The sequence below is a fragment of the Meles meles genome, chromosome 1 (assembly GCF_922984935.1).
Source record: "Meles meles chromosome 1, mMelMel3.1 paternal haplotype, whole genome shotgun sequence".
Classification (NCBI taxonomy): domain Eukaryota; kingdom Metazoa; phylum Chordata; class Mammalia; order Carnivora; family Mustelidae; genus Meles; species Meles meles.
In genome coordinates, this window is record NC_060066.1 from 174,481,478 (window position 1) to 174,497,011 (window position 15,534).

A 15,534-nucleotide genomic window follows, 5' to 3' on the forward strand; every position below is an offset into this window, starting at 1 on the left:
ATATTTATATGTTTAATATTTCTTCTCCACAAAACTATAAGTTCCCTGAGCAACTTTATAAATTATACAAATTCCAAAACTTTAACATTACCTACCGTATGTATTTAATGAAATGAATAGAGTTCCAATACTAGAAACTTCTGCAGTACAACCACGGGTAAGCAACTGTTACAAGTTAATAACCAAGGAATCTAAATCTTTTATTTATTTATTTATTTATTTATTTATTTAAGGGATCTAAATCTTGTGTTAGATTTAAAGCAAATGTCTAGATAAAGTAGACAAGACACACTTTACATAAAATTTATAACATTTATTTAGGCAAAAAAAAAAAAATTCCCAAACAAAACTCTGTACACACACAACATTAATACCTAAGCGATGTCCTGATTTAAAATATAACATGATTCATGTACAGAACACTCCCACTCATCTGGCCACAGTGAGAACAGTGCCTTCAGTCCAGATAACTGAGAGCCCTTAAAACGAACACATTATACTTTCCAATGAATTTTTCATATCCTTTGAAAGGAGTTAAACTCTTCCATCAGAATTCAAGCAAAAGATAGCTCTTCTCTCACAAGTCCATGGGAATTTGACAGTGGGAATTCCACAAAAGTCAAGGATTTTAAAATTTTATTCTTGCAAATTATCTGAGTAGAAATCTTGACATTAGCATCATCCCATTTTTAAAGAAAAAAATGCTCTCAAGAATTTCTTGCTTTTATCAAAGTGTCTCAGCTTTCATTAGCTAAGTAGCTTCTTGCTTCTAAACGGATTAAAATAATCTTAAAAGAACCCATTTCAACAGTTTTCCCAAAAGTAAGTTCAAAGTTAAGCACATACTATTAATGAACTAGATTTATGACTTCAAAGAATAATTTTGATCAATGTGGATTTTCTAAGTATTCTTAATAGCCATTCTATCTAGCTCTAAAGTTTGGTTGTGCCATCCAAACAAACTTTAATTCATCCAGAGAAATGAGAAATAGCACTGATTTTCCCATAATTTACCCCCAAAAACTGGTGATGGGAGAAACAGGCAGAGAACGCTCTTTCTCAGGCTACCAATCAGGTAACATAGAATATCTTAGATTAAGATCTGAAAACTAAAGAATGCATAATTAGGAGTGTACTGTGTCATGCAAAGTCTATGAGATACTAAAAAAGATAAAGCAATTACTCATTAAAAGCACATTTAGCAAATTCCTATTATACTGTTATTCTCATCACTGGATGAAGGCTGGATTTGCATTATTTCTAAAATAGTGTATGAGTTGACACTAAAAATGAAAAATGTGTCCATACAAAGCATATGGTAAAGATTCAACATCCACACAGTCACTTGAAACTGCTACAATAGATTTGAGAGGGAAACTAAGTTTTGCAAACTGCTCTGTAAGCTGTCCTGGTATACACTACTCTGAAGCCCTACCCATATAAGGTTCCTAAACAAGTAACATACAGATAAAAGTGCCCATATCAGCTGGTATTATGATACTGCCTTTTCTTTAGATTTTCAATTTAATAATACTGTTTATTCTGTAATAAAAGTTGCACAATGACCAAATAGTGTAAACACACCAGTAGAGGGCAGAAGAGGGGTGGGTTTCAACACACACAAAACGAAGTTTGTTTTCCCTGCTACTCTTGACCTCTTTTCAACCTTGGGGCCTGAGGCTGCATGCTGCTGTTCTATGGGCAGTGATGCACTTTGAAAACACTAAGCCAAAACCATCCTTCACTAACCTAATCTATCATAATTTAGCATATAAAATATGTTTTCATAAAAATATGCTCCAAAGGGCTAGGAGATGGCCCAATGCTCTCTTGACACATAGCATAATTAAACATACAGCTAAATGAAAGTGACGAGGGAGAAAAAGGGCCAACTTAAAAGGTCTCAATAGTTAAGAACAAAGAACAACTTTCTAGGTTGGAGAGACTGATGTTTTTAAACATGAATCTTTTGATTCTTTGGAAGTCTGCAAACAAAAGAGATCATGAAATTAAATCCCCGTAGCACCCTTTTATGGTGATTCACCTCCACTTTGGGGAATTAAGTTGACTATTGCTACCAACTGGCATTTCTGTCCAGGGCTAAAGAGCAGCAATATTTAAGGTCAATTCCTGGAACTGTGGGTCTGATAATTTAAAAAAGCCTCAACTAAGATCAGTAACCACTGAGTCCTTGGCTAGAGGGTAAATTAACCCCTTATTATTACTTGATTTATGGTTTTTTTTCAACTGCCAACAGGAAAAATGATTTTTTAGAATTTAAAGACCACAAGCAAAATGTACTTGATGGAAAGAACAAGATACCTTATTTTTGCTTTAATTTCAGACCATTTTTGTTTTACTCAGTGATACCAACATGCATCATTATACTCTAAAAAGTCTAATTCCATTTTCTTTGGTAGATCTAGACCTTGCTGCTGCTTGTGGACTGATGGAATGACATTTGACAATATCTGAGTGCACCAGTGATTTCAGCAATGAGTGGTTCAATCCTAGTCTAAGTTGAAACAGCACCTCTAAGCCACTGAAGAGGTAACCCTTGAAGGCACCAAGTACTGTTAACATTCCAGTATACACATGTAAAAGGGAGGCCTAACAGATTCTAACTGCAGACACAGGCCAGTTATGCCTCATAATTTCAATATATACAACTATTATATTTTAGCCAGATTCAAGACCTTAGAAACAATTCTGTGCCTTAGATATACAATTTTAAGAATCATCCCAACCACAAAGACACCTACAATTTTTATATATAGGATGTGACCAATTATTTTGCTTTAAAGACTCAGAAATATCCGACCATTACCAATGCTCAAAGTAGTAAGTTTAGAATTAACTTTAAATATTTTTGAGTCTTCATCTGTCAAGTTATTCTGAATAATGAAGGGTGTTATTGTTTTCTGTACATTTTTGGCTATTTCTGAAAACAATTTATAAAGATAAAAACCCAAGATTAGCATATAAGGAACATGCACTTTTGTCTTGAACAAGACATAAGAGAAACTTGAAGCCAAACTTCTCAAAGAGACTTTCCCTTAACTATTCAAGCTAAGAGACCTGGAGATAGTAGTCAACATAGCCAGCAACTTCCAAGCTAGTGTAGGCCATCCTATTTTCTACATTTTGCCTTAGACATTAAAATCTGAGAAAAAGGGGGAAAGTTAAAAGAATTTTCCACTTCCTCTGAAATAGACAATCTGTGAACATTTATCTTGAGCCTATAAAAATTCCTTAAACCAATTAAGTCAGAAGTAACCCAGAATATAATATGGTTTTTAATGGTTCTAAATACCTATTTTCTTTCAGTTTAAGTTTTCATCCCTGCGAAGGAGTACGAAATAATTCAAGTATGATTTTTGTGATAGTGGTTTGAAATACGTATGTCAAAAATGTTATCAGCATATTACTAAGCCAGCTCCTTTCTAAATAAAAATGCATCTAAATAATCACCATAATTTAAACATACCATTTAAATCTCTATTGAAAACATTCTGGCCATCTATGAAGAAAACACAGTCATCTCAAATTGTCATTAACCTTATTCACAAACTAAAATTGAAAATGGAAATTAAGTTTTGTGGTGACTTCCTGCCTCCCAGCTTTCATTATTGATATAATAACTGATTCTTTACTATGCTATAATAGGAATCATAAAGGAAAGGCAACTGTCTAAAATAAACCCATCAAAAAATATTTCCTTTATAAAAAAAAAAAATTTCCTTTTTATGCACCACAACTAGAATCATTACACTTAATAATAGCCTAGTGCTTCTCATTCATTTTTGGCAGTGAGATGTGGACATCTTTCTCCAACATGAGAACATTAAGATACATGTATTTTGAAAGAAAAGAAAATTTAACTTCTTGTGACAAAATTTACTGTTGTTAACTACTTTAACAGAGCCGGTAATACCATGTGTCGTCTCTATCTCACTAAACAAAATGACTTTGAAATAGAGGGAAAAGAACGGTCAGTTTTAACAAGAGACAATTTTATAAAAATTCACATTTCACAACAGTATGACATATAGAGATCCAGACAGTTCTTCTTTAACACAGAATGCTGTAATATTTTACACTGTGATGCCTGGGGAAGTATTTCTACAGAGTAACCAGCAGTCTGTGTAGGAAGCAGCAGCCCATGCTCCCAGGAATAAATATGAACAAGCTACTGCTCACTGCCTCAGGAGGGTTCCAGAAGGACAGCTTGTTCTAGTTTAAAAACTATACTGTAAGAGCAGAACCCTTCTCCAGTTCTGAATCTTGTTTCTCTCTTACTTGTTTTCTTTCTAATTTATTTTTTTTGCCAACCACCCAGGCTCTCGTCAGTGAGTAGCTTTCCAAGAGGACTCGAATTTCTGTTCTTTCACACTAAGAAGGACATCTGATAAAAGGTACACAGACAGAGAATAGAGGCATTTTATACAGAAGCAGTATAAAACTTATAACTGAAGCAGTGCTGGAAATCAGGTTAACAGCTCATCCGAAGCTGCAAATTGATTGGAAGAGACTTTAAGATCAGAAAAGTCTGGCCTAAGGGTTCGTGCAAACTTGATCATAAAACCGGAGAATTTCAAGCACAGGTAAGTTCAAACACAGAAAGATGTGGAAAATTTCCTAAAAGGCAATGACGAAGGAAGAGCCCCTTCATGCCTCAGAAGTTAAAAATCACAAGACAAATTAGAGACTGTTCACATGGGCAGTACTGTACACCATCACACTCAAACTGATCTTCTGACTCTTGTCATAGAAACCCCTAAAACAGCACAGAGGATAAGATATTCCAAATGAACCTATCATGAAAAGGATTCCTGTGATTCAGTTATCCAACTACCTATGGCTATCAATTTAGTCTAGCCTGGGGCTGCTTTTTACAGGGAGGTGGTCTGCCATGGCGCACAATATGTTTTTCTAAGCTGTCCAGAATGGCCACAGCGATCTGTTGGACATGGGGATCAGTCTGTTCATGTTCTTTGATGTTGTATAAATGCTGCAATCCTCCTTCCTCAATCAGCATGCTGCAATACCTTGAGGCTGAAAAAGAGGAGAAAGAGCTTTTCTTATAACACTTAAAAATTATCCCGCACACAAAAAAGTTCTTTTTTCAGAGATCTTAACTATTTTGTTATAGACCACAAACATATGCTACAGCTTGATAAATACCTCTGTAGTGATGTTATGTCTACACTGCAAGTCCCCACAAATAATGATTCTCTCATATATATACACAATATATAGATATATCTATATAGAACAGCCTCATACATATATACTATGTATATATATGTCTTAAAAGATATTATAAAATACATTTTTTAAAAGATTTTATTTATTTATTTGACAGACAGAGATCACAAGTAAGCAGAGAGGCAGGCAGAGAGAGAGGAAGGGAAGCAGGCTCTCTGATGAGCACAGAGCCCAATGCAGGGCTTGATCCCAGGCCCTGAGCTGAAGGCAGAGGCTTTAACCCACTGAGCCATGCAGGCACCCCAGATCGTATAAAATCTTAAAAACATTTTTTATCAAAGATTTTATTTATTTATTTGTCAGAGAGAGAGAGAGAGAGAGAGAGGGAGCACAGGCAGACAGAGTGGCAGGCAGAGTGGCAGGCAGAGGCAAAGGGAGAAGCAGGCTCCCTGCCGAGCAAGGAGCCCGATGTGGGACTCCATCTCAGGACGCTGGGATCATGACCTGAGCCGAAGGCAGCCGCCCAACCAACTGAGCCACCCAGGCGTCCCAAAAACATTTTTTATCAAATAATAACATCTTTTTAAATTTTTTTTTTCTTTTAAGATTTTATTTATTTACTTGACAGACAGAGATCACAAGTAGGCAGAGAGGCAGGCAGAGAGAGAGGGGGAAGCAGGCTCTCTGCTGAGCAGGGAGCCCGACGTGGGGCTCAATCCCAGGACCCTGAGATCATGACCTGAGCCGAAGGCAAAGGCTTAACCCATTGAGCTACCCAGGCGCCCCTCAAATAATAAAATCTTAAAAAAACATTTTTTAGGGGTCTGGGTGGCTCAATCATTGGGCATCTGCTTTTGGCTCAGGATGACTTCCAAGGTCCTGGGACCCAACGTTAGGTCAGGCTCCCTGCTGGGCCAGGAGCCTGGTTCTCCCTCTTTTGCATCCCCCGCTTGTGTTCCCTCTGTCAAATAAACACATATAATCTTTTAAAAAAAGCTTTTTTAGTTTTAGTCATATTTATTAAAGTATAATTTATACACAAAAAAATATACCCAAATTTAATTTACAATTTGATGAGTTTTGGCAAATGTATATGTAAAGTTTCCCAGGCGAGGTAAACACAACACCAGGCAAGGTGGGCGCAAGGCAAGATTTATTAAAGGCACTCTTCAGCGAAGTTTCAGGGCTCAGGAGAAGAGGAGCCAGGAAAGTCACGCCGGGAGGAGGTGGGCACCCTCAGGTGAGGTTCCTCGACTCTGGAAAGACTAGTCGGGGAAGTCACACTGGGAGGGAGTTGGGGGGGGGGGTGTCTTTTATCCGGCCAAGGCAGGGCAAGGGCTCACATCCATATTTGGTGATCGGAAGGTATGGGGTGAGGGCACCTGATACTCCTGTTTCCTGCATAGGTATCGGGTTACCTATGGAGACATGACCTGGGCGTATACCCTTTTGGCGGGAGAGTCTAGGTTAAGGAAGGGGGTGGGGAGGGGACTGGAAGATGGCGGCCCAGGTGGTCATTTCTATTGTTCCTCCTGCATTCCCAGAACGGCGACCCAACAGTATACACTTGTGTAACCACCATTATAATTAGAATATGGAATATTTTAAAAAAAATTTCCTTGTGCACCACTTAGTCATTCTCCTCTGTATCCTAACCCAGGCAACCACTCTTCTAATTTCTTTTTTTTTTTTAAGATTTTATTTATATGACAGAGAGAGATATAGGGAGAGAGGGATTATAATCGGGGTAGTGTGAGAAGGAGAAGCAGGCTCCCTTTGACCAGGGATCCCGATGCAGAGTTCCATCCCAGAACCCTGGGACTATGACCTGAGCCGAAGGCAGACACTTAATGACTGAGTCACCCAGGTGCCCCACTTTTCTAATTTCATGATATAGACTACCTTTGGGTGTTCTAGAACTTCATGTAAATAAAATCATACAGTATGTATTCTTTTGAGTCTGTCTACTTTTGCTGAACATGACGTTTTTGAGATGCATCTATATGGTTACACACATATGTATGTAGCAGTTTTAGGGTTTTTTAAAAAGTATTTTCAGGGGCACCTGGGTGGCTCAGTGGGTTAAGCCTCTGCCATCAGCTTGGGTCATGATATCAGGGTCCTGTGATCCAGCCCTGTGTCGGGTTCTCTGCTTGGCAGGGAGCCTGCTTCCCCCTCTCTCTCTTTGCCTCCCTCTCTGCCTACTTGTGATCTCTGTCTGTTAAATAAATAAATGAAATCTTAAAAAAAAAAAAGTATTTTTAAAAATTTCAGTATTAAGTACAAGTATTTTAAGTAAGCATTCCATTACATTGAATATACTACAGGTTTTTAATGTTATTATACTAATGGACATCTGTTGGATTCTTTTCTCCCAGTGTTTTGTTACAATAACTAAAAATACTCTAATTATTCCTGCAAAAGTTTTGAGGAAATACTCAGAAAGCTGGACAAATGCTAAATAAATGTATGCTTAACTTTGTAAGAAATCACCAAACTGTTTTCAAAACTGGTTGTATAATTTTTCAATCCCATCAGTAATGAATGAGAAAGCTGTGTCACATCCTTGCCAACACTTGTAATCATCCATATTTTTGTTTATAGGCAGCCTTCTTAGTAAGTGTCATATTTTTGTTTATAGGCAGCCTTCTTAGTAAGTGTGAAGTAGTGTCTCACTGTGGTTTTAAATTTCTATTTCTCCATGACTAATGATGTTGAGCTTCTTTTCATTTGCTTTTTGGCCATTCATATGCAGTCTTTGTAGAAAGACTGTTTAGATCCTTTGCCCACCTCTATTTTTTTTTTTTAAGATTTTATTTATTTATTTGACAGAGAGAGAGATCACAAGTAGGCAGAGAGGCAGGCAGAGAGAGAGGAGGAAGCAGGCTCCCTGCGGAGCAGGGAGCCCGATGCGGGGCTCGATCCCAGGACCCTGAGATCATGACCTGAGCCGAAGGCAGCGGCTTAATCCACTGAGCCATCCAGGCGCCCCCCCTTTGCCCACCTTTAAACTGGGTTATTTTTATTGAGCTGTAAGAGCTCTTTGTATGTTCTGAAAACATGCCCCTCATCAGATATATAATTTGCAAATATATCCAACCATTCTGTAAGTTGTCTTTTCACTTTCTTGGTGGTATCCTTTGAAGCACAGAAGCTTTAAAATGTTTTATTAAACCCAATTAAATTAGTTTTTCTTTCGTCACTTATGCTTTTGGTGTCCTACAAAGCTATTGCTTAATCTAAGATTATGGTGATTTATGTCTGTGTTCCCTCCTAAAAATTTTATATGTTTATATATATGTAGATGTGGTTCTTACATTTAGGCCTAGGCCTCATTTGTAGTTAATTTTATTTTGAGATAATTTTTATATACAGTATGTGCTAAGGAATCAAGTTCTCTCACATGTGCCGATTCAGTTTTCCCAGCACCATTTGATGAAAAAACAACTCCTTCCCCATTGAATTGTCTTGGCATCCTTGTCAAAAATCAATTGACCATAAATACATGGATTTATTTCTGGACTTTCATTCTAGTGCACTGATATATATGTTTATCCTAATGCTGTTCAATACCTTTTATGGGCCTATTTGCCTTCCATTAATCTTCTTTGGTGAAGCGTCTGTTCAACTCTTCCACCCATTTTCTTTTTACTTGTTTTGTTTTCTTATTATTAAGTTTTGAGAGTTCTTTTTGTTTTTTTAAAGATTTATTTATTTGAGAGAGAGAGAGAAAACACACAAATGGGAGTAGTGGCAGGCAGAGGGAGAGGAAGAAGCAAGCTTCCCGCAGAGCAAAGAGCCCAGTGTGGGGCTCAATCCCAGGACCCTGAGCCCAAGTCAGATCCTGACCCCAGGAGCATGACCTGAGCCGAAGTCAGATGTTTAACTGACTGAGCCACCAGGTACCCCTAAGTTTTGAGAGTTATCTATCTTTCTTTCTTTCTTTCTTTTTTTGACAGAGGGAGAGAGAGAGCACAAGCAGGCAAAGAGGCAGTCAGGGAGAGAGGGGGAAGCAAGCTCCCCCTGAGCAGAGAGCCAGATGCAGGGCTCAAACCTAGGACCCTGAGATCATAACCTGAGCCGAAGGCAGAGGCTTAACTCACTGAGCCACCCAGGCATCCTTAAGGATTTTTATTCATTTATTTCTTTGACAGAGAGAGAGAGAGAAAGAGAGAGAGGGAGAGAGAGAGCACAAGCAGGGGGAGTGGAAGAGGGAGAAGCAAGCTCCCCATTTGCTTCTGGATCCCAGGGCCCTGGGATCATAGTCTGAGCTGAAGGCAGACGCTTAACTGACTGAGCTACTCAGGTTCCCTGAAAGTTCTTGTTTGTTTGTTTTTTTTAAAAGATTTTACTTATTTATTTTGAAGATTTTATTTATGTATTTATTTGTCAGAGAGAGAGAGAGAGAGCGAGCACACACAAACAGGAGTGGCAGGCAGAGGCGGAGAGAGAAGCAGACTCCCTGAAGAGCAAGGAGCCTGATGCGGGACTTGATCCCAGGACCCTGGGACCATGGCCTGAGCCATAGGCAGTGGCTTAATCGAATAAGCCACCCAAGTGTCCTGAGATTTTATTTATTTGAGGAAGAGTGAGAGAGTACAAGTGGGGTGAAGGGCAGAGGGAGAAACAAACTCCCCGCTGAGCAGGGAGCCTGATGCGGGCTCAATCCTAGACTCCAGGATCATGACTGAGCTGAAGACAGACACTTAACCAATTGAGCCACCCAGGATCCCCGAGAGTTCTTTATAAAAATTTTGAATACATGGGCGCCTGGGTGGCTCAGTGGGTTAAAGCCTCTGCTTTCGGCTCAGGTCATGATCTCGGGGTCCTGGGATCAAGCCCCGCATCTCGTTCTCTGCTCAGCGGGGAGCCTGCTTCCCTTCCTCTCTCTGCCTGCTTCTCTGCCTACTTGTGATCTCTGTCTGTCAAATAAATAAATAAAAATCTTAAAAAATTTTTTTTTTAATACAAGCACTTTATCAGACATGTGATTTGTAAATATTTTGATCCAGTATGTGCATTGGCTTTTTATTTTCTCTAATAGTGTCTTTCTTTTTTTTTTTTTTTTTAATATTTTATTTATTTGACAGAGAGAAATCACAAGCAGGCAGAGAGGCAGGCAGAGAGAGAGGAGGAAGCAGGCTCCCCGCAGAGCAGAGAGCCCGATGCGGGGCTCGATCCCAGGACCCCGAGATCATGACCTGAGCCGAAGGCAGAGGCTTTAACCCACTGAGCCACCCAGGCACCCCTCTAACAGTGTCTTTCAAAGAACAGAAGTCCTTAAGTTTGATCAAGTGCAATTTAGAAATTTTTTCTTTTGTACATAGTGCTTTTGTGCATAGTTAAGAAATTTGTGGGGCACCTGGCTGCCTCAGCTGGGAGAGCATGCAACTACTGAAATTGGGCTTGTAAAGTTTGAGCCCATGTTGGATGTAGAGATTACTCTTTCTAAAGTCTTTATAAATAAAGTCTTTATAAGATCTTAAAAAAATTTGCCTAACACAAGGTCACAATGATTTTCTCCTGTTTTCTTCTAGAACTATTAATTGTTTTTTGTTTCATATGTAGGCCTATGATCAATTAAAAACTAATTTTAGGGGGTGCTTCGCTGGCTCAGTTGGAAGAGCATGTAACTCTTGATCATGGGGTCATGAGTTCAAGCCCCATGTTGGGTGTAGAGATCACAATCAACCAATCAATAAGTAAATAAGGGTTAATTTTTGTATGTTGTCCAAGGTAAGAAAAGGTCACTTTTTTTAAGTAGACCTTTATAGGATCATGCTACCTGGGGGAATACAATGAGGATATGATCATGAGCAGGGAGCCTCTTTCTCCCCAGAACCAACTTTGAAAGTGCACAAAGAGCTGCTGAATTCTACCATCATTTGGATAGTGCCCTATAGACAGCTTTCCACTAATCAACAAAGAGCTACTCAGTTTGTGGATAGGAGTTTCAAGGTGAACAGACAATATCCTGTTTGAAAGGCCAGCACTGACTTAAAAAAGGTAAAAACAAATCAGCTCTGTGGGCTGAACTGCATGCTACTTTCCTAACAGTGATTAAAAAATTGAAAAAGTAGGGGGTGCCTGGGTAGCTCAGTCAGTTAAGTGACTGCCTTCAACTCAGCTCATGGTCCCAGGATCCTGGGATCGAGCCCCACATCAGGCTCCCTGCTCAGCAGAGACTGCTTCTCCCTCTCCCTCTCCCTGCTGCTCTGCCTACTTGTGCTATTTCTCTGTCAAACAAATAAAATATTTTAAAAAAAGAAATAAAATAAAAAATTGAAAAGTGATAAAGAGGCTGTTTGGGTTTTAACTGACTCAAGGGCAGTGGCCAATAGCCTGACCATTTGGTTGCACAACAGCAACAGACACAGGACCATTAAAGGGATGCTCATATGGGACATGGCTATATGGAAATCACTGTGGGAATCTGAGAAGTATATTAAAATAGGACATTTCTATGCCCATCAGAAGAACTCCCTTCCAGGTTCAGAAGATAATTGAGATAGACAAGCAGATATTCCTGTGAACTTGCTCGGGATGGCCATGTGGGTCCATGAAGTAAGTGGGTATGGTGGTACGACAGCAATGCAGTTATGGGTTGAATCTAGAAATATTCCCCTTGCAATCTTGAGGTACACATTGCCAGTGAGAACTGTTCTATCTGTCAGCAAAACAGACAGAGACTGCAGTTGGCTACATGGTAAAGTGGGGAGAAGGCCCTGATCATAGCTGGCAAGTCAGAATAATGCTCATAGCCCTAGGGAGGCAGGGAGCTATAAATGGATCTTGACAGAAACTGACGTTGACCCTGGACTGGGCTTTGCTCAGTCAGTGATAGATCTTAACACTTAGAATGCTATAAAGGAACCAAAACATAAGACATTTCTCCAATTTGGACAGCCAACTGCCATTTCTTCAGATCAAGGAACATACTTTACAGTGGATAATGTTGATGGAGTTAGGACACACGGCCCCAAAATACGGGCTCTTGGCATACTGACTACCTTAAGCTAAAATAGTTTGAGAAAACAGCAGAAGCAGGAAGGTCAGTCTGACTTCCCCCCCTCATCCTTCTTCCCTGAAACAGGTCATAAAATTCCCATGTGAGAAGTACCCTCCCTAGGTGCCTGGGTGGTGCATTTGTTGAGTGTCTACCTCTTGGTTTCAGCTCAGGTTGTGATCTCAGGGTCGTGGGATTGAGCCCCAAGTTGTGCACTGCATGGAGTTTGCTTGTGATTCTTTCTCCCTCTCCCTCTACCCCTCTGCTTGTGCTCTCTTGCTTTCTCTAAAATAAATAAATACATCTTGGGGCGCCTGGGTGGCTCGGTGGGTTAAAGCCTCTGCCTTCGGCTCCGGTCATGATCCCGGAGTCCTGGGATCGAGCCCCGCATCGGGCTCTCTGCTCCGCAGGGAGTCTGCTTCTTCCTCTCTCTCTCTGCCTGCCTCTCTGCCTACTTGTGGTCTCTCTCTGTTGTCAAATGAATAAATAAAATCTTTAAAAAAAAATAAATAAATAAATAAAATAAATAAATACATCTTAAAAGAAGAAAAAGAAAAAGTACCCTCTCTGCACTAGGAAGAAGGAAGATATTGTTATCATCAGAGACCATGAATCTGGGAGCTGGGGAATCTGTATAAACCTTGTTTAACTAACCCTTCTTCTTCTAGTCACTCTTCACCATTCACTACCACTAGCCCAAACATCTATGTCCTGTCAATTTTTCACGAATTTCTTTCTTTATCTAAAAGGTATAAAATCTTCCTGTTCTGGTCACTTAAGGGCTTCATTCTTTTTTGAAGATTCCTACATACAATTAAAGTTTTAACCAAGTTGGGGTGCCTGGGTGGCTCAGTCAGTTAAGCATCTGCCTTTGGCTGAGGTCGTGATCCGAGAGTCGTGAGATCAAGCCCTGTGTGGGACTCCCTCCTCAGTGGGGAGTTTGCTTCTCCCTCTGCCCTTCCCCCTCATGTGCTCTCTGTCTCTTTCTCCCAAATAAATGAATAAAATCTAAAATAGTAATAATAATAATAAAGTTTTAATAAAATGTGTATGCTAGGGGCACCTGGGTGGCTCAGTCAGTTGAGCATCCCACTCTTGATTTCAGCTCAGGTCATGGTCTCAGGGTCCTGGGATCTAGCCCCACCTGTGTGCTGCACTCAGTGGGGAGTCTGCTTAAGCTTCTCTCTTTCCCTCTGCCCCTCCTCCTGCTGATGCACTCTCTAAAATAAGTAATCTTTAAACATTTTTTAAATGTGTATGGTTTTCTTTGTAAATCTGTTTTTGTCAGTTTAATTTTCAGACCCATGTCCTCCCTTGAGGTAGCCACCTGGGTCCACGGAATGCGTGGATCTGGGGTACTGCAGCATTGCAGAGACAGGCTGAATCTAGAGAGATTCTTTTTTTTTAACTCTGAGGCACAAATTGCCAGAGAGTTGAGTAAAACTTTTTCCTCCCTTCCAAGGTCCAGCAATTGGCAGAGAGAGAGATCTTCCTCAGGGTAACAGTTTCAAAGGATTAGATCAGGCAATTCACATATTGGTTATTTTAAAAAGGAAGTAGGGTAGAGGTGAGATACAGGCCTGAAGAGCTGGATTTCATGTCTTTGCGAGAGTATGCTCATGTTCAATATGAGTGGGGCTAAAGGAGTGTCCCCAGGAGATATTCTTCTGTTTTTCTCATAGAACTAGAGAAGAGGCAGTAGCAAAGGATGCTCTGATGACTATGTAATTCTTGCCAAGGGAGGATACTGTTAAAATGACTATTATATATTTCTCCTTCTCCTTCTTCCCATACCACTTAAACTTTAAAAAAATTCCCAACCTGATGCAGTGGTCAGAGGACCAGGACTACAAATACAAATGGTGAAAGCAGGAATTTTTTTTTTTTTTTTTTTAAGATTTTATTTATTTGAGAGAGAGAGAGAGTGAGAGAGCATGAGAGGGGAGGTCAGAGGGAGAAGCAGACTCCCCACGGAGTTGGGAGCTAGATGTGGGACTCAATCCCAGGACTCTGGGATCATGACCTGAGCTGAACGCAGTCACTTAACAAACTGAGCCACCCACGCACCCAGCAGGGATGATTTTTAAGTAAGAAACTGTAACCCTGTTGTAAAATGTTTTTGTCAGAATTCCCCAGGGCCTAATGGGGATGAGCTGTGCCTTCATTCCACCTGACAGAACTGGGATTAACAGTGAATGCAGTTACAATGCATGGAGGTAAAACAGCCCACAAGTTCTGTGACTTAACATAACCTTACCTCTCTGAATGAGAGCTGACTCAGTGGGAGTGTTATTGCCTGCAAGCTAGACCAGCACAGAAGTCAGAACTTACGTCCCTTCTAAAGGTGGAAAAGTTTGGGTATAAATGAAAAGAAAGACAAATAGTAGCTAAGGACTGAAATGAACAAATGGGTCACGTCATGAGAGAAATCCAATACAACACTAACACTTTGAAAGAAGCTCAGAGCCAAGAAATAGCTCTTGGCTAAATTTAACCAGCTTCCTGATAACAAATATATGCCTTCACCTTAAGATCACTTCTGCCTTTGGAATACCTAATATCTAATGGAAGCCTACAAACCTCAGTGGCCTTGCCCTGGCAGAAATTTTCATATGATGTATTAATGACTGAATGGGACTCTCATAATGTACTAGTATCTGTTAACTGTTATGATCCTTTTGTTGTAAAGAATCTGTAAAGAATCAAAGACTGGGGTGGCCTGTGGTAAAATAAGAAATGTATTCGGTCTTTGTCTCAGGTTCATGGCAGAGCTCCTCAAACCCTTGGAATTTCCCAACAGGAGTATCTTGTCATTAGTAGGAGTCCCTTTTGAGTACATGCTAGTAAGGGGACAGAGTAGAGTCCCTAGCCAGCCTCAGAATGGAGTTGGTCACCAGAAAGACCAAATGATTATAAGCTTGGACCTTTCAGCCCCACTCTTGGACCCTAGTAAGGGTAAGTGGGGAGGGCACAGGTTAAGCTCTATAAAAACTTTTTTAAGATTTTAATTATTTATTTGACACAGAGAGAGATCACAAGTAGCCAGAGAGGCAGGCAGAGAGATAGGGGGAAGGAGGCTCCCTGCTGAGCAGAGAGCCTGATGTGGGGCTTGATCCCAGGACCCTGAGATCATGACCTGAGCTGAAGGCAAGGCAGAGACTTAACCCACTGAGTCACCCAGGCACCCCCTATAAAAACTCTTGAACAAGAAGATATGATGAATTTTCATGTCGGTGAATACATCCACATGCCTGGACGATGGTACACCCCAGTTCTCTAGGGACAGAAGCTCCTGTACTCAGGACACGTCTGGAACCCAC

General features: G+C 40.2%; 1 protein-coding gene across 1 annotated transcript in view; it reads right to left on the bottom strand.

Moving 5' to 3' along the window:
* Positions 1–278: 278 nt before the first annotated feature.
* The window catches only part of ZYG11B (zyg-11 family member B, cell cycle regulator), a 94,218-nt gene continuing 78,962 nt past the window's right edge, over positions 279–15,534 (bottom strand). The window contains exon 14 of the mRNA XM_045999541.1: positions 279–5,055. Within this exon, the coding sequence (XP_045855497.1) occupies positions 4,865–5,055 (191 nt within the window). The 3' untranslated portion in view covers positions 279–4,864. The remainder of the gene's footprint in view (positions 5,056–15,534) is intronic.